General features: G+C 33.8%; 1 protein-coding gene across 2 annotated transcripts in view; it reads left to right on the forward strand.

Annotated features, from left to right (window-relative positions):
* The window catches only part of LOC123525613 (adhesion G protein-coupled receptor L2-like), a 70,093-nt gene that overhangs the window by 15,935 nt on the left and 34,652 nt on the right, over positions 1 to 19,506 (forward strand). For both annotated transcript variants that reach the window (XM_053539195.1, XM_053539196.1), the window contains exons 3-6: positions 8,160 to 8,946; positions 12,898 to 13,007; positions 16,952 to 17,068; positions 19,304 to 19,389. In XM_053539195.1, coding sequence (XP_053395170.1) covers positions 8,267 to 8,946; positions 12,898 to 13,007; positions 16,952 to 17,068; positions 19,304 to 19,389 — 993 coding nt within the window. In that variant the 5' untranslated portion in view covers positions 8,160 to 8,266. The remainder of the gene's footprint in view (positions 1 to 8,159; positions 8,947 to 12,897; positions 13,008 to 16,951; positions 17,069 to 19,303; positions 19,390 to 19,506) is intronic.

Consider the following 19,506-nt stretch of genomic DNA (forward strand, 5'->3'; position numbering starts at 1 on the left):
ATGGACATATTTTACTTAAGAAAATTATTACATTTCTCGTTTTTATTACAAAAGTGGTTGCAAAGGTTCAACCACATTTGTAATAACCAGATTTGTAATAAAAATCGCAAACTTTTTTTTTCGGGAGGTGTGTTTTCCCTACGTGATATTCAAGCTTATGCATGCGTTATTAAGCACGTGCTGGTCGAATTTAAACTGTCTGGGTCATTTGAGACCCAAATGTTTTACCCGTAATCCTTGTTCATGGACATGTTTTATTTCAGAAAATTATTACATTTCTCGTTTTTATTACAAAAGTGGTTGCCAAGGTTCAACCACATTTGTAATAACCAGATTTGTAATAAAAATCGCAGACACTTTTTTTTGAGAGATGTGTTTTCCCACGTGATATTCAAGCTAATGCATGCGTTATTAAGCACGAGCAGGTCGAATTAAACTGTCCTGAATCATTTAAGACTCCAAATGTTTTACCTGAAATCTCTGTTCCTCGACATATTTTACTTTAAAAAATTATTATATTTCTCGTTTTTATTACAAAAGTGGTTGCAAAGGTTCAACCACATTTGTAATAACCAGATTTGTAATAAAAATCGCAAACTTTTTTTTCGAGAGATGTGTTTTCCCGTGTGATATTCAAGCTTATGCATGCGTTATTAAGCACGTGCAGGTCGAATTAAACTGTCCTGGGTCATTTAAGACTCCAAATGTTTTACCTGAAATCCTTGTTCATGGACATACCGGGTATTTAACTTTAAAAATTTATTACATTTCTCGTTTTTATTACAAAAGTGGTTGCAAAGGTTCAACCACATTTGTAATAACCAGATTTGTAATAAAAATTGCAAACACTTTTTTTCGAGAGATGTGTATTCCCACGTGATATTCAAGCTTATACATGCGTTATTAAGCACGAGCAGGTCGAATTAAACTCTCCTGGGTCATTTTAGAACTCCAAATGTTTTGCCAAAAATCCTTGTTCATGGACATAATTATGTTACTTTAAAAAATTATTACATTTCTCGTTTTTATTACAAAAGTGGTTGCAAAGGTTCAACCACTTTTGTAATAACCAGATTTGTAATAAAAACATAAACTTTTCTTTTCCGGAGATGTGTTTTCCCACGTGATATTCAAGCTTATGCATGCGTTATTAAGCACGTGCTGGTCGAATTAAACTGTCATGGGTCATTTAAGACTCCAAATGTTTTACCCGAAATCCTTGTTCATGGACATATTTTACTTTAGAAAATTATTACATTTCTCGTTTTTATTACAAAAGTGGTTGCAAAGGTTCAACCACATTTGTAATAACCAGATTTGTAATAAAAATCGCAAACACTTTTTTTTTTTCGAGAGATGTGTTTTCCCACGTGATATTCAAGCTTATACATACGTTATTAAGCACCTGCAGGTCGAACTAAACTGTCATGGGTCATTTAAGACTCCAAATGTTTTTCCCGAAATCCTTGTTCATGGACATATTTTATTTCAGAAAATTATTACATTTCTCGTTTTTATTACAAAAGTGGTTGTAACATAGCACTAGTATTAACACTAAAGAGATGCATACTTAGCCTATATGCTGTCATTTTTTACCCCTAATTACGCAGATAGAAAATAAAGAAGAAATTAGAGAAGCTGACGATAGAATACTAATTGAGCCGCGCCATGAGAAAACCAACATAAAGCATTTGCGACCAGCATGGATCCAGACCAGCCTGTGCATCCGCGCAGTCTGGTTAGGATCCATGCTGTTCGCTAACGGTTCCTCTAATTGCAATAGGCTTTGAAAGCGAACAGCATGGATCCTGACCAGACAGCGCGGATGCGCAGGCTGGTCTGGATCCATGCTGGTCGCAAATGCACTATGTTGGTTTTCTCATGGCGCGGCTCAATTATTATAACTGACGCCAACCTAAATCAGGAATCTCTCTTCCGTCATTCATGTGTAATAAGAATATTGATAATCATGATAATAAGGGTAAAACATATTCGTTTGTTTCCTTTGACCAACCAGTGCAAGGAACGTAAAATACTAATTTTTAATTAAATTGAATATTACTTTGGATTCACCATAATTATTATTAAACATTTTGACATTTCAAGCTTATTTGTCCAGTCCTACTATCAACCTGATGTTTTCATGATATTATGTTATAGTGATCCAATTCACTTATAATTTGAAAATACAATTTTGGCTTTCAAATGAATATCAGTGACCGAAAAGAATTAAACATTTCCTGTTATTCTAATGCTACTATGTAAATACAAAACAGAAACCAGTTTCGTGCATAAAGTTATTCTATTGTTTTAGTCTTCAACAAACAGCTGCAAATAAGATAATGAAATGAAATATTTGCAACTAGTAAATTAAAAAATAAAGGTTAATCAATGTAAGCACATGCTGTAGGTTAATCAGTGCCAGTACGTTGTGTAGTTAAACGGTGTAAGCACATGATGTAGTGTAATTAGTGTAAGCACATTATGTATTAATCAGTGTAAGTACACTATGTAGGCCAATCAGTGTAAGCGCATTTTGTAGTTAATCAGTGTAAGTACATTATGTAGGTTAATCAGTGTAAGTCTATTATGTAAGTTAATTAATGCAAGCACATTATGTAGGTTAATTAGTGCAAGCACATTATGTACGTGAATCAGTGTTAATACGTTATGTAGGTTAATCAGTGTAAGTCTATTATGTAAATTAATTAATGCAAGCACATTATGTAGGTTAATTAGTGCAAGCACATTATGTACGTGAATCAGTGTTAATACATTATGTAGATTAGTCGGTTTAAGCGTATTAATTGGGTAAATCAGCGCAAGCACATAATGTAGATAAATCAGTGTAAGGACTTATGCAGGTTAATCAGTGTTTGCACATGTAGTTAATCAATGCAAACGCATTGTGTTCATCTGTAACGTCATTGATTGTTGCAGCAACATATGTTTAGTTTTAACACTTGACTGCCTTTCAGTACTTACAAATTCACAAAAAGTATGCAGTAACTGATACTGTAAAATCATTCATTTTTTGTGGACATGACATTTCGTGGTTTTTGGCAAAAACGGCTATTTCGTAAGGATATGAATTCGGAGAATTCAACTTTTCAAGATAAAATGAATGATAATTTTATTTTTTTTTTTTGTTGGGATTTATTTTATTTTTTTTTGTCTTATACAACCACGAAATTCATGAAAGTTAGTCCCCAGGAAATTTAATAATTTATTGTATCCATTTCTTTTTATGAAGAATTAATAGACACTTCAAAAGGATAACATGTCCATGAAATATTTGTAATTCTTGCATGACAGAAAGGATTTTCCCGTGCTTTTGCCGGTGCTAGAAAAACTCGTCTTACAACCTGAGGTGTAAGATTACTCACGTGCTACAATTTATGAATGAATGTGTAAATTAATACGCGACTACACTATACTAAGATAGTGCTCAAAAGAAAAGCATTCGTTTTACTTCATTTCTTCTATTCATTAAAGAGTACGGCATGCAAGAAAAAGAATCTATCACTAGTTGAAGGTGCAGATAGAAATATCTGGCTCAACCAGTGAAAGATTCTTATGGAATTGTCGTTACTTAACGCAAACATAACACGTTCCTTTTCTTAGTCGAAAGCAATTTACAGCAGTTGCTGACTGGGAAGTGGCACGTTTTGCAAATGCGGATTGAAAACACAAAACACAGTGATTTATTCGAGACGAGTACAAATTGTCAAGTGGACACAATCATTTCCAATAAATAACGGCTTGATAGTATAACAGCACATTAACATGTTTTTGTTTTTATCCTACCCTCATACAAGATATAACACAATATCGGCCTGCCTAATAAACTTTGCTTTATCTAGTCAGTGTCAAGATATCACTTTTGCGGGAACTTTTGAAACCACTTATTTTATCAAAATTTTGCATTTAAATCATCACCATTGTATTGGAAATGTCTGAACTTGGAAAATGAGTGGTTAATGTTATTGCTATGTTCCACTTTTACAGCACCTCAGTCGGAAATTTTGAAAACATTTTTTCCGATTTTTTTCACTGAAACTGTTATCATTGTATTGGAAATGTTCAACTAAAAAAAAGTGGTAAAATCAAAAGTTTTTATCCGGAAACAAAAAAGTTATTGCATTTTTTCAATTTTCCACAAACTGAATTACGCTAGCAAACGTGATATTATATGACGTGAAGTCTGCACGCTGTTGCTCTTTCCAACGACTTTTTCCTAATTTTCTGAACAGGTAGGATAAATAGAATATTAGATTACTGTCTGAATAAATTTAAACTTATTAGGCTCGTCTACGAAAAAATATAAGGCTCGACAGAGCTTCGCCTCATATATTTTCTTCAACTCGCCTAATAAATTTAAATTTATCAGACAGTAACCTAATATTCTCTATATCTATTATATTTCCCCGCTTAAATGGCATACCTAGACGTCAATGCTGTATCCTGCCACCATTATACCGGGAGTTATAATAACGTCGTTGTTTATAGTTTATGACATACCAGTTTCTTCATTCGGCGAGAATTACTAAAGAGAGTGCAAATTTAGACAGCTAAGACCTTAATAATAAGTTAGCTATGTTGCTAAGACATTTAAGCTTAGGTAATTAGTACAGAAATTCTGAAGAATCAAGATGAATGTGGTTATGTAATGAAATACTGTGAACTGACGTCAGCTGGTAGAATCATTATTCCGTTTATTATTTTTCACCATATTATACTACGTATAGGCTTCTAGCTTTATATTTGTATCCCTCTTAATCAATTGTGCAAACGTATACTGTATAATTTTCATTTAATCAAAATGTGTCTGTCAAAATACTATTTTGAATGTAATGTTAATTTGCAAACTACAAAGAACAATGTGTAATTTAAGATGTATTCAAACTGACATAATGCCACTGCACTGATATTATAACGATGTACAGTGTTTTTGTCTAAATTGATGGTTTATTACACTAACCAAACGAGGTAGTGTTTTGCTTCATCTGTTATTTCGTCCCAGACAAATTAAGATAATAGTTTTACCCTACAGAAAAAACTGTAACTTTATGCAATAACAATGGCAAAATAAGTAAAAAATAACATGTCCAAGTTTGCCTGACAGTTAAACAAGGTGTAAACCAAGCATTGTATATTCTGTGATATACAACGGTGACACAGAACGTTAATGGAGTCCATTTTAACGTCACGTACGGTACGGTTTAATACTACTCAGATTAATACAGTTGAGTATCCTTTTATCAACACATTTCAACGAGCATGCAAGAATTAAAATAAAAAATGCATTCTGGTGGTTTATCGTTTGATTTATAATAGTTAAGAATTCAGATGCCTGGATATCTAACCACTCGGGCTGAGGGCCTCTTGGTTCACTTTCAGCGCATATTACCTTTGAAGCATGGTAAATGACACGATAAACCACGTTCTGCCCCTCGAGAGTTCTTGGCACTCTTATATTCTAGTTATATCAAGAAAATCTAATTTCAGATAAAAGCAGTAAGTGTGACTGTAAAACTATTCACCTATCTATGTAATCACAAGAATAACTGTAGAATTAATTGAGGAAAAAAACTGTTGCTAAGTATCCCTATACCACCTGAGACTTATTTTCAACGTAAATGTTGACCTACTTTTGTTGTCTTGCAGAAAATAATGATAACATTTTAGCAAGTTACAGCAAACTCATCACAATGGAAACAAGAGTACCGCCTACAGTTTCTAACACTCGTCTGTAAATACTTAACATATAACGCAATATGCTAAAAAAGAGATGTAGTTCTAGGCTTCCTTTTCACCTGTTGATGACGAAAAAGGTATAATGTTTCAACGCTGTAGTATTAATGAAAAGCGGACCTAAACAAAAAAAAATAAAACTAACCTAGTAAATTAGAATTTTCTAAGATAATTCTGACAAAATGCAAAGGAAAGTTATGGTTATTGGCCACATAATAATAAATATACGATGCTGCAAAGTTATAACTCTTATAGTGTGCAAGTAAAGTGGATCTGAAAAAAAAGCAAACAATCACAAAATTTTAAGATTGTTTAGTGAAGGCATACCATTGAAGTAAAATATCCTTAACAATCTTTAAGAAATATACAGACCTCTAATACAATACAGTTGATATGTTTCTGAGCAATTTAACAGACCTCAAGCCCGTGTGCAGCACAACAAAACATCAAACATAGTCATTGAGCAATGCACAAACTTTAAGCTCTGTCTAGCAAGAGAAAACACTAATTATATGACTGAGCAATATACAGACCACAAACCTTTCTAGTTTGACAATATATAGACCTCAAAACATTTATCTAGCATGGCATTACACTAAATATGGTCTTTGAGCAATAAACCTCAAACATTTGTCCATTATAACAATACACTTTATATTGTTACACATGCTGAGGTTTTGAGTAAAGCAATTCTTTGCTTCTGGCATAATTTTGGCAGCAAAAGTCGTGAACAATCACTTGCGGAATAAAAACAGCTTTTCAAAAATGTTCGTTTTGCAAGAGGGTTCATCCTTATAAACCTTTGCCAAGCATAACAATACACTAGATATAGTCTTCGAGTATTATAATTACAATAAACATTTTGTCTAGCGTATCAATGCATAGATAAAGTATTCGGGCGTTGGGCAATAAACATAAAACATTTGTCTAACATGACAATACACATATAGTCTTCGAGTATTATCCAATAAACATCAAACACTTGTCTAGCATAAAAATACACCAGATATGATCATTGGACATTATTATTTAATAAACTTCAAACATTCGTCTAGCATAACAATACACTAAATATAGTACACTTAATAAAGTCAAAAAAGTCAAAAGTCAAATATTTTATTGGAATAAACATACATATGTCCGTCGCCAAATAACTTTGTGGCAGTTTACACATTTATCTACAATATACAAGAACAGAAAAGTGTTATATAAACAATTTTCATGTTATAACAAACATATCTCTATGACATAAATTTGACATACATAGTCTTCGAGCATTGTCCAATAAACCTCAAACCCTTGTCTAGCATAACAATACACTAAATACAATGTATAATCTTTGGGCATTATGCAATAAACATTAAACATTCGTCTAGCATGTCAATACACACTACTAAGTAAATTAAGTGTGCAATGAACATTAAACATTCGTCTTGCATGACAATACACTAACTATAATAGCCGTGAACGTCTGAAACTGTATATAAATCTGGGTTCTAATGAAGCTCAAGATTTTAATTAGCAGTCATAATGCCAATATTGCAAAATTTCAAAACGTTAGAAAATTTATTCTCCATGGATTGAATTCATATGTACAAGCATTCTGGAAACGAAAAAATGTTGAAGCTGAGCGGTTTTTTATGGTCATGTTATACTACGTTTCAAGTAAATTACACAAAAGCTGTTCTTGACATTTTTTCGATAAATTCTTGTAGATCTCTTTACAGTAGCGTTAGAAAATAGTGTTAGGTGAAAACAAAAGAATTTATCGAAAACATTGGACATCTTATTCATTTTGCCATATTTGTATGTCCGTGGTGTCGAATTATTTGTCATGAACCTCCGTTCACCAGTCTACAATATCACCCGTCACGCTATCATCCGTACTTAATTCTTCCGATAGTTGCAGTGCAATTCAAATGAAACGTCATGTGCACCATTGCCGTCAAATGAACTTGCACTTCCTGTTGAGAGTTTTATATATTCGATTGTTTAGTTGTACATTCTTCTGACTTTACGAGCATATTCAGTGAGCATATGTCATACAATTTTGACATTGGTTTTGTTTCAATAATCTCTCGCTTTGTGCCGATGCATAAGTATCCAAAAGCGTGTGGGTATTGTTTTATAACAAGTAATTTTATTGATCTTTACATTGTTGCAAAGAAATTTACATGTATATCAGAATCACTATTCAAGTTTAAAGTAACATTTAATGGTTATCGATTGAAGAAAAAACTGCGTTGTACCAGCTTGTTTATAATCTGAACATCGGAAAATATTGTGAGCGGGTCACACAAACCTAACAATGTGAGAAGTCTGGCTGCTAAAAGTCGACGCGATATCTGTTACTCTGAACAAAGGAATTGTTATTTATTTCTTATTCTACTTTCTTTATTTTCCAGAAAGCGGTGGTAAAAATGTGAAGATGCTATCAACAAATAGATAAAGACAGTGAAAGAGAAAATATCGCTATAAGAGATAAGGCTACATTTGCTGCCGGACAATACAGATGAATTTCTTAGAAAACGTGTTTGCAATTTTTGCAAGTTTTCTCTATCTTCTATGTTCTGGAAAGACTAATGTTTTTGGTGAAAGTCATGGAGATATTTTTACAAATTGCGGAGGTTTATACGAAGAGCCTAAAGGTGTTTTATCGACGCCGAATTTTCCGGGGCCTTATCCTACCCCGTTATACTGCGAATGGTTGATACACGCCCCGAACCCGGGGAAGAAAATTGTTCTTTATTTCACCCAGAATTTTATGAAAGACTCTATCTACATTTCTTCATATGATCACTACCAAGACATTAACCTATACGTTGGACGTACAGAATTGGGACAAATTTTCTGGGAACACGATTTGGCTTTTTTGGTGGAGTACAAACCGTATATCCTTATTCAGTTTTCAGTGGAGTCCATTGGAAATCGTCATTTACGGGTTATAGACCATTTACTGGATGTTTATGGATTTAACATCACTTACGAAGTTGTGGACAAAAATGAGAATTTAATCAAAAATACTTGTTCTGTTAAAACGTGTTCATATCTCGGAAACTGCATTGCTTCTGCAGACTTTTCCAATTATTCTTGCCAATGTTTTGACAAATTCTTCGGTGAAAATTGCCAGTATGGGCCTTATTGTGATCCAGAAAACGGAATTAATTTGTGTTCAAACGGAGGACTTTGTAAGTAAGTAAAACTTTTGTATTCCGCAAAATTTATAGTGATCAGACAGATAATTCAGTTAGATTTTTGCAACAAGCTCTTTCAAAAGAAAGCCGGGTGTCCTCTGTATAAACTTATAAGTAGCACATTTTTATGATTTTTTTTCTATTTTACCAGGCAAATGATTAAAAGTAACTCTCTGAACGAAGGTATGAAAATGAAAAGACTGTATCAACAGTATAAAATCGCTCCGTATTGACACCACCCACTCAGTTTAACCTGTCAAAATACTTAAATCCCGTATTGGATCTATTTTCTCATATTGGCGCAGCCGATTTTTGTGTTGGATCAATCTGAAACATACGCCATACACAGATTATCAAATAGAACTGTGTCAAATATTGCATAGTTAAATACTAAAGGCCTCTCAGAACAATGTGCACGTCCCTTTCATAATGAAGGGTAGGAATGATATAGGATCAATTTCTTTTGTAATAAAAATAAAATATATCTGTAAACAACACACGATTATACATGCATATTGGAAGCAAATCATTCAAAAGGAATTACGATATTTTCTCTATTTTTTTGGATCTACAAAAGTAATAAATAACAAAAGTATTTTTTTAAAAGAAATGTTGAAGTGTGCCTGTGAAATCTTCAGTGCAGTATAAATGTATCGATCTGAGGGAAAATAAGCGGAAAGTCCGTTTTCGACAATTAACCGTTTTAATCAAACATAGAATATATATATCGAATAGCGGACAACTTCACCACATATGATATGATTTTCCCGTATTCATCCCAGTGTTCTCAATATCAGATTTTTTTATATTTCTTAACAGAACATTTCATGGAAACAGGTGTCACATTTAGTATTATTATATCGAGCGCTCGACACTGAGGTACATGTATATATATAAATGACAAACGTTTCTTTATGAGAATCAGTTTATGCACAAACCCCTTGGAACTGTTACCCAGTTATGTCCATACTAAGCGATCATATCATTCAGTAATTTATTGTTTCTGCTGCGGCGTATCATTCTATTTATATAAATATTTAACTTACACACGACGGCCAACTAACCTAGATTCGTATATAATTCATATACGAGTAGACGCATTGTTTCATTATCGAGACAATGAGGACATGATTTGAAAGCTGGAAATAAAGTGCTCTATTTGTTTGGTTGTTACGTTTTGAGAAATAAAGAGACAAAATTTTGTTGAGAAGATACCTCCTACAAATTCGTTACTCAACTTTTATAATCGGCGACCTAGGATTTTCGGATACTTTATAACATAAAAAAGAACTCCCATTATTTTATTTAATGTCTTACCAACACTGTGTAAAAGTTACTTTTCTTTCAATATACATGTAAGCATCACCGGCTTACAACAGTTTTAACATTTCTGACCGCCGTCAGCATTGATACCCGCCAGATAACGGTACCACTTCAGTTCATGCAAATTGCGACATATCACTGGCATAATATAACACACATGTTACCCAGACCACAATGTGAAATGAATCGACTGGCCTTCAAATTTGTCAGGGTTTAAATCCTGTCCTCGAGATGGACTTTTTACGCATCCGAAATCCGTCCGCTTGTTATACCCCTCCATTTTAAAATTGGTCTTATATCTGCCCTTGAGTCCGTGCATGCGTGTGTGCGTATATTTGTCTGTGTACAAGATTGTGTCCGGCTGATAACATTTTGTCAGATTTTAAAATAACGAGGCACACACAACCACCATAACAAGACGATATGTCGCATGTGTAAGACTTAGGCTCTTTAATTAAAGGCTGAGGTCTTATTTAGAGAACAATGATTAAAGAAATTGATATATTATTTATAATGGAAAAATAAATGCGTAAAGTCATTTTTGTTTCCAGTCCATACCTTCTATTTGTGTTCTAACATAACATCGTAACATGGCGGAGGAATTCGTGTCCTATATGGACACATTTCTAGTTACTGTCTGATAAAATAGGGTAACAGGGATCTATTTATGATGTCTTAATCTAAACATATGTTTGCTCCATGTAATGCCAATTTGTGCGGGCGAAGAGTATAAGTGTAACACTATGGTGGCTTTCACTGTAATGGGTTCAGTTGTTTAAACTGTTGTTTTCCGATGATCGCTGCATTTAATGAAATGAACATTTTACACAGTATTGGTAAGATGTCAAATAAGGTGAAATATTGATTATAATGTTTATATGTACTTATATTCAATATCAGAAAAGCCTATGTGACCAATTAATGTACAAACAACAGCTGTTTGTATGGTTCTAAATCAGTTACAATCAAACACCAGCAAAGTTATATGTGAGATAAAATATTGGATATCACATGAGTGTCTTTTTATATTAGTATTGAATTTATTAAACGAGTTTGATAAAATAATAAAATGCGAGGCTCTGCCGAGTATCTTATGAATTTTATTCAACGACTTTAATAAATTCATAGTTTAAAGTCACAGTTGTAATATTCTTTTTATCACATGTTAGATTTTCCTGCCGAAACATCAAATGAGCCGCGCCATGAGAAAACCAACATAGTGGCTTTGCGACCATCATGGATTCAGACCAGCCTGCGCATCCGCTTTCAAAGTCTTTGGAATTAGAGAAACTGTTAGCGAACAGCATGAATCCTGACCAGGCTCCGCGGATGCGCAGGCTGGTCTGGATCCATGCTGGTCGCAAACCCACTATGTTGGTTTTCTCAGGGCGCAGCTCGAATCTTTTTTTTTTAATTTTCTTTAACTATTATAAGCAAGTTAATTTGGCCAACGTCTCAGATACATTAAAACGACGTCGACGTCAAAGCATTACACTAACTTTCGCGGTGACTAAGTGTATTATCAATTTTATGCATTGGCTTTATTTCACTCCCGCGACGTCAAACACGTGATAATGAATATTTTTCTTTGTAGTACGGATTATCATATGAAATAAGACCTGAAATTGTGGGATTTTTATGAAATATAGAACGATTAAGATTAGTGACCTTTAACCCCAAGACCACAAATCATTTTTACGTAGCTTTATAAATGTTCCTTATCCCTCATTCGTTCCTAATCTGGTATTGATGGGCATTAAAAAAGGTGAGTTAAAAGGCTTTCAAAATATGAGTGACAAACAATTCGTAACTCGTTTTGATTTCCTGAACAAAATTTGTGTCAGAAAATTACAACGAAAGTTAAAGAGTTAGTGCAGTAACAGGAACACAAATAAAGTACAACCATGTAGTAAATATGCTACATTAAATGAAGTCAAAGAGTTGTCTTTTATTCATAATTAAATCATATAGAAACTGTATTCAGTTGTTTAACACTGAATGCGGTTTAATTTCAGAAAAAAAATAGATAAAAATATATTTAAACACATGGCTGAAAGTACTATTATTAAGTCAGCAGTTAATAACACATTTTTTAAAAAAGATTATACAGTATTACCGTCGGCGGAGTAAACATTACAGATTAATCTTTTAATTTTAAATTTTATTCTTTGAAAGTTGACAAATCCGCATATAACAATAATCCTAATCTCTGAAAAGTTTCTATATGGTGAAATGTCAAAGGTTAAATATCGTACTGAATGGATATTAATACAGACATGTTACATTTTTCTCCACATTGACATAGTTATAGGATACAGAATAAAATCTCATTTGCTTTAAGGGCATAATTTCAGGCGCGAATCTGGTACCTTGTGAGGACCGCCAGTCTCATCATAAAAAAGATTGGTGGCCGCCGCATGTCCGTACCCGCATTGTTTGGAAAAGGAATTCAAATTCAGTGACCATAACTTCTCGGCCATGGAATGAATAAACATTCATAAAAATGTCATGACCAGTATGTAAATGGGTTGGTAATTACGTATACACTATAATAACTCAATATACTCATTTGAATAAAGATGACATCACTGTTCTTACTTTCTTTTTCAATTGTTTAATTTTGCAGGTATTTCTTTGGCTCTTTGATAAACCAATGCGAGTGCCCGGATGGCTTTGGAGGTGCTTACTGTGAAAGGGCAGCAGGCGAATCCCTTAATGTCACAGCCATGCCCGAAGGTAATATTCATTTGAGCCGCACCATGAGAAAACCAACATAGTGCGTTTGCGACCAACATGGATCCAGACCAGCCTGCGCATCCGCGCAGTCTGGTAAGGATCCATGCTGTTCGCTTTCAAAGCCTATTGCAATTAGAGAACCGTTAGCGAAAAGCATGGATCCTGACCAGACTGCGCGGATGTGCAAGCTGGTCTGGATCCATGCTGGTCGCATACGCACTATGTTGGTTTTCTCATGATATGGCTCATTTATAAATATTAAAGAAACGACTGATCTACATTTGAAGATAGTTTAAAGGTGAAGTTTGCTTTATCAAGTTTGAAGACAATCGTGAGGTACATATATTACAATCTGACTTAAGTACTTGATCTTCTAAACGAAGATCTGAAAACGACCCATTCACATTCGTCTTCTGTATATTTTGGATTTCCAGTATTGCTATTTTTATTTTATCCAATCAGACGACTTGTTCGAATGTCAGAGAGTAAGAAAAATGTGCAATCATTCCAGGGCTCGAACCCGGGACCCCTCGCTTACAAAGCAAGTGGCCTACCGACTGAGCTAACCGGCTATCTGATATATTATGATATAAGAATTGTAAATATCAAAAGTCAAGGCTACAGGTAGATTTGCAAGATGTTGTAAGTTAGGCTCTGATTGGTTAGCGAAAGGGTCGTCAGAACGAGGCAATGAATAGGTCGTTCTCAGATCCTATGCGTAGCGTTATAGGATATGTACTTTAGTCAGATTGCATATATTAGACTGTACGCTTGCGTGCAGAAAAAACTCTCTACATAATAACAGCGGTGTAGAACTTGCTACAAGTGATTCTGAACAATTATGATTCAGATTTAGGTTTTACAGGACAATTTTAAACATGTACGGCAAAATTGGGTGAAAATTGTGTTTTGAATTTTGACATCTCAGACCGTGTTCTTGAAATAAAGACTGGGATGCTACAGGTATGCGTACCTGTGCAAAAGTGAATTCACAGCCTCTGTGATTATAGATCAAGCGTCACTGGTTATAAAGTATTTTGAGCATTTTAACACCACAAAGTGTTGCTAACGCATTTTGGTACTTAGAAGAAATTCGACCGAGATTTGATAGCCACTACAAAAATTCGTTTGCAACAATAAATTGTATCTAATGATCAAATGAATATATTTTCAAGTGTCAGATTTAAATTTGAATTAAAAGACAGTGCGTACTCTGTACATGCGCGATTTGGCTTCTTTTAATGCCCCAATTCCGCTGACTGGTTTAAATGCAGTGAAGCTCCCAAAGTACCATTATACAAGAAATGTATACAAGGAAAATCGCGGCCGGTGGGGCGGGGAGTGTTAAACTGTAAGCTTTTCCGATCGGACCAAGATAGAAATTGACCTGCAGTTTCTTGGCATACATAATCTGTCCAGAATTATTAGGTGATAAAGACAAACAACGGACAGCCAATGATTCTAACAACCACAACAACAAATAAACATCACGTGCCCATGTGTGCCAAATAACATTTAAAAATAAACGCGTTAAAAAAAGAAATATACTAGTAATAATAAAAAATAATCAAAGTTATTCGTTAAATCGGTTTAATATTTTAATTAAAGTCACGGATTAATGTATACACCAAAACTCGTTCCATTTGACAAGTCATATTAATCTTTTCCGACCAAAACTCGGTCGCATTTCGATTTTGTGGTGTGAAAAGACGTATTGCTGAACTGACAATCGGTCGTTCACCTTTTAGATGTCATATTAATAAAAATGTAACTAATGTAGTATGCGAGTGCTTTTTTTCTGTTCCTTTTTTTTTTTTTTGCATTGATACAGTATGTGAGTCTTTATTTTAGGTCAAGCAGTTGAAATTCTTAACTAGTAAAATCTTTGTCTGCGAGGTCATATATCTGTAGGCTGAATTCGAATTCGCGGTTAAGGTGATTAAAATACAAGCAGGGCGTATAGAACTTTAGGTACATTAGTCAGTAATAAAAGTAATAAACAGGTGTTATATACCAGCTGTTTCAGGCTAGAGGTATATCGGCTTTCTAAATCTTGTAATGTTATTAACGACATTTTTTATATTGTCGCGCCGTTGCCATATCAGTGTGTGTGTGTTTTTTCTTTTCTGTTCATACTTCTTTGTATGCTCTTCAAGTTTTTGTCTTTAATCTATAATGTTTAGTTTCTGGGCTGTATGACTATAAGACTTTTTTAGGGTTTGTCAGTCAGTCTGTTGTTGTAGAGCTGCTATTTTGCGAGGCGTTTGATTCAGCTGTGTTGTAATAATCTCGTTTTACACAAACTAAGAGCAATTTGACTCACAAGGATCTCATTTTATGTTTAATTGATTTATATGTATACATTAGACATTGTATCAAACGACCACCCAAGGCACTTCCAATATGGTCGCTTAAAAATGCGAGTTCTTAATACAATTTGCTAAATACCAGCTCATGTGTTTAGTTACAAAAAATATTTAAACATATTGAACATGTTTTATTTCATTGAAATCTATCAATTATCTCTAAAATGTCATAGTGTTTGAAATTACTTTTTTGTCCAATGGCATTGCAGTATTTTTCAAATTATTGGGAAATTTTTTTTTGGTAAATCAACATTTACTTCCAGTCGTTTCTTAACCCGGTAAGTCGCATACTGTAGGCGGAGCTGAAATTTGTGAACAAAAACTAATTTCAAACACTAAACAGGTTAGTGTTTATTAGTATTCAAATGTTAATTACTAATAAACATATTCCGCAACCATGAAACGATAATTATGACTATACTGGCTCCAATTTAGACATTCCCTCTCTGTTTCAACGCTTGATGAGTCAAACATCGCTCTTCTGGAATAAAAAAAAAATCCGACAACAGTCTCAACAGTATTTTTTATAAAAGAATATTTTACAACAAGGCTAGTGGTCTGGATAAGATAAGCCGCCAAATGCTTAGCCAGGGGTCTTCCGCCAACGCTAGAAAGTCGCCATATGACCTATAATTGTGTCGGTGTGATGTTAAACTCAACAATAAAAACGACAAATTAAATAGGGCAAAGAAATCTTCGTCATTAATTATAAACGTTTTTTGTTCAATAAGTTGATTCAGCAAAAGTAATGAAAAGAATTTTCAAGAATATGTTTAATCACCCTGTCTTCCTACCTGGTCATTTCACGGTCTACCAGCTTATTGATATCAATATCCATTTACGAAAAATAACCGAAATTTATTGCGTTTTGTTGGGCATTTGATAGAATGTGGCATAGTGGATAATATTTTAACTCAAACAATATGGTATCTGGGGCAGCAGTCTCCGCTGGAAAAATAACTATGATTTCAAAACAGTTTTCAAGAGATATTCGTTACAGAATTATTTTTTGAATGCTAGGGTTCTTTAGAATAGTAACCGGTTTAACACGTTCCGTACCTTGGTATTGTTGTCATATCGTAGAAAAGTTTAAATGTTAAATCTGACTTTGTCTGTTGTTTGTAAAAATGCAAAGCTTACAATAATTTCAAATTACTCTCTCTTTCCATCTACCGAGCCCACGCGAATAGAAATTTGACGGATTCACAAAATGAAAACGTCTTTAATGACCTGCATATATATAAAGAATATAGGTTGGTTAAAGTCTCCTTAGCAAGTGTATAGCGTTTCCTGTATACAAAAAAAAATGTATTGCTAGGTCGTGCATCGTGCGGCAAAAGTCATGTATCAGTCGATCGGGACTTTAGCGTCATGATTTAAAAAAAAAAAATACCTGGAGTTATGGCCCTTCATCAAAACATTTGAATGTCTGTGTTACATTTTAAAGACTTGATTAAAAAAAAAAAACTTTATGTAGAGGACCATATGATAGACTGGCTATAGCCAGGTCTGTTACCCTCGTTTTAAAGTTATTAGTATGTTATTATTTGTGATTATTACGACATGTAAATGTTACAGAATGTTTGACGCTGAAATGTAGCCACGAGTGCGAGATTGATTTCACCGGACAACCAAAATGTTATTGTCCTGACGGCTACAGTATGGATGAAGATAACTTAACATGCATACCCATAGGTAAGAAGTTTTAACTAGGTAATTATATGTGAAAATAGAAGAATTATTTTAATCATAGTTCTATTTACTATTTTTGTACCCCCCGACAACAAAGTTGTAAGGGGGGTATACTGGTTTCAGGATGTTTGTCTGTCTGTCCGTAGACGCAATCTTGTGCGCACCATCTCTCCTTATCCCCTTGACAGAATTTAATGAAACTTCACACAAGTGATCGGTACCAACAGTAGTTGTTCATGGGGCATGTTAGGTTCTTTTAGAAAAAAAAATTTGCAGAGTTATGGGACTTTGTTTTTTTGTTACTGTACTATATACATAGACACAATCTTGTGCGTACCATCTCTCCTCATCCCCTTGGCACAATATAATGAAACTTCACACAAGTGATTAGTAACAACAGAAGTTGTGCATGGGGCATGTTAGGTTCTTTCAGCGACAAATATTGCAGAGTTATGGGACTTTGTTTCTTGTTAACATACTATGTACATACAGTCTGCATATGCAATCTTGTGCGTGCCTAATCTACCAAACCCTTGCACACAATTTAATGAAACTTCACACAAGTGATCAGTACCAACCCTAGTTGTGCATGGTGCATGTTACATTCTTTTAGATAAATATTCTGCATAGTTATGGGACTTTGTTTTTTGTTACTATACTGTATACATACAGTCTACATACATACAATCCACATAATTATGCAATCTTGTGTGCGTCAGATTGCAATGTACTGTGTCAGTGCATGCGGGGGGAGGGGGGGGGGGGGTACATTCATCACCTTTAGTGATAGCTGTAGTTATGCTTTAGAGTAAATAACTTATTCTGTATTCTCACATTACAAATATAGTTGATAATTCAGCATTTTAAGCAGTCTTGTGTTGACATGATTGATCCTTCATCACTATATATTTTCCATTTTCGTTCCATTGAAAATATTAACGTTCGTTCTGTATGAACCGCAAAAGTTACGATAACGCTACTTAGTGGTAACGTGCCGCTGTTTTGACGGCGTCCACGTGTAGTCAGGGAGAACGTTCCTTAGATGATGTCGCAGTTGTTCTATCTAGTGAGCTAAATGACCATTTGGCTAATTCTGATGTTAAATATAACTAAATATGTACAGTTCATGATAAAACCTAGTTTACAAATGGAAAGGAAATGTAATGTATATATAAGAATTGAACATGTTTTTAGCAGTTCATGCAAAATGAAAGACAAATTAATCGAATTCAGTAATCTTGATCGCATGCGCATGACATATTTCAGAACAAAAAAACTGTATAGTCTAGTATTGATTCAAAATATGTCATACCAACAAAGAAAGACTTTTAAAAATGTATTTTTCTTACATATAGTACGATTACCGGCGTAAAGTAAAAGGTTTGTAAAAACTGTTTATATCATTTTCAAACAGAAGGAAACAGCTTGCCTGATATTAATCTCGAACTTCTTTTCCCTATCAAAATAGTTTTCTCTTTTTCCTTTTGGTAATGAAAATGAAAGCTGTTGCAGACTCAACAATGCTAACAAAAATATATCACATAGTCATGAATGGGCTAAATGGGCTAAATGTTATCTTATAAACAAATATATTATAGTAATGTTTAACCATTTGAACTATCTAGAGTCAATCTTATTTCGTAAAGATGTGTCACAGTGGTAAAGATAAAAATCAGAAAAAAATTATATTTTAAAAGGACCGTAAGTATGTCATTATTTTTCTTACAAAATTAGGTTATCGTCATACATAGGGAATACAGGAACTTTTTTACATTAGACCTTTTGGATGTTTTTTTTTTACTGTATGTGTATTTAAGAAAAGAAATTATGAGTTGCGAAATGATTGGCAAATCCATGAATTGCTCTCATGACAGACACATGGTTAAATTGCCAATAGCATTTATTCTGTTATTCATTTCGTGAACATCGAAAAAAAAAATCATTTTTAATATTTTCATGTTTATTTTGTGAATACCGAAAAAAATCATTTTTACTATTTTCATTATATTTTCTTTTCATTTGTTAACAAGTTCTATTTATAAAATCCACATAATTTAACATCAGAATCTGCTTTTCGGCCATTTTGTTCACTAGAGATAATAATAAGGAACTGTCTTTAAGCGGTGTTAACGATACCTTGGCGCTTTTCCCTTTGCGGTTTTTTACTGTCTAGATGTATCTTTCTTCTAGAAGACCGGCTTTACGTCTAATGCATAAGAACCCTTTAACTATTTTCAGATCGTTACCGGTTTGATGTGTCACTAGAATTTCAGAAGTTCATTAACATCCCATCCATAAGTGAAGTCGAGAAAATAAAAAATCAGGTAAATCTGTATCTCATGTGTAAGGTGTTTAATTTAAAGTGTTGTTTATCACTCCAACAGAAAACAGTTCCTGCTTTTATTCAAACAAGTGCTTATTAAAATTGAATTGTATCAAAT

Source organism: Mercenaria mercenaria, chromosome 3, assembly GCF_021730395.1.
Source record: "Mercenaria mercenaria strain notata chromosome 3, MADL_Memer_1, whole genome shotgun sequence".
NCBI classification, from domain to species: Eukaryota; Metazoa; Mollusca; class Bivalvia; order Venerida; family Veneridae; genus Mercenaria; species Mercenaria mercenaria.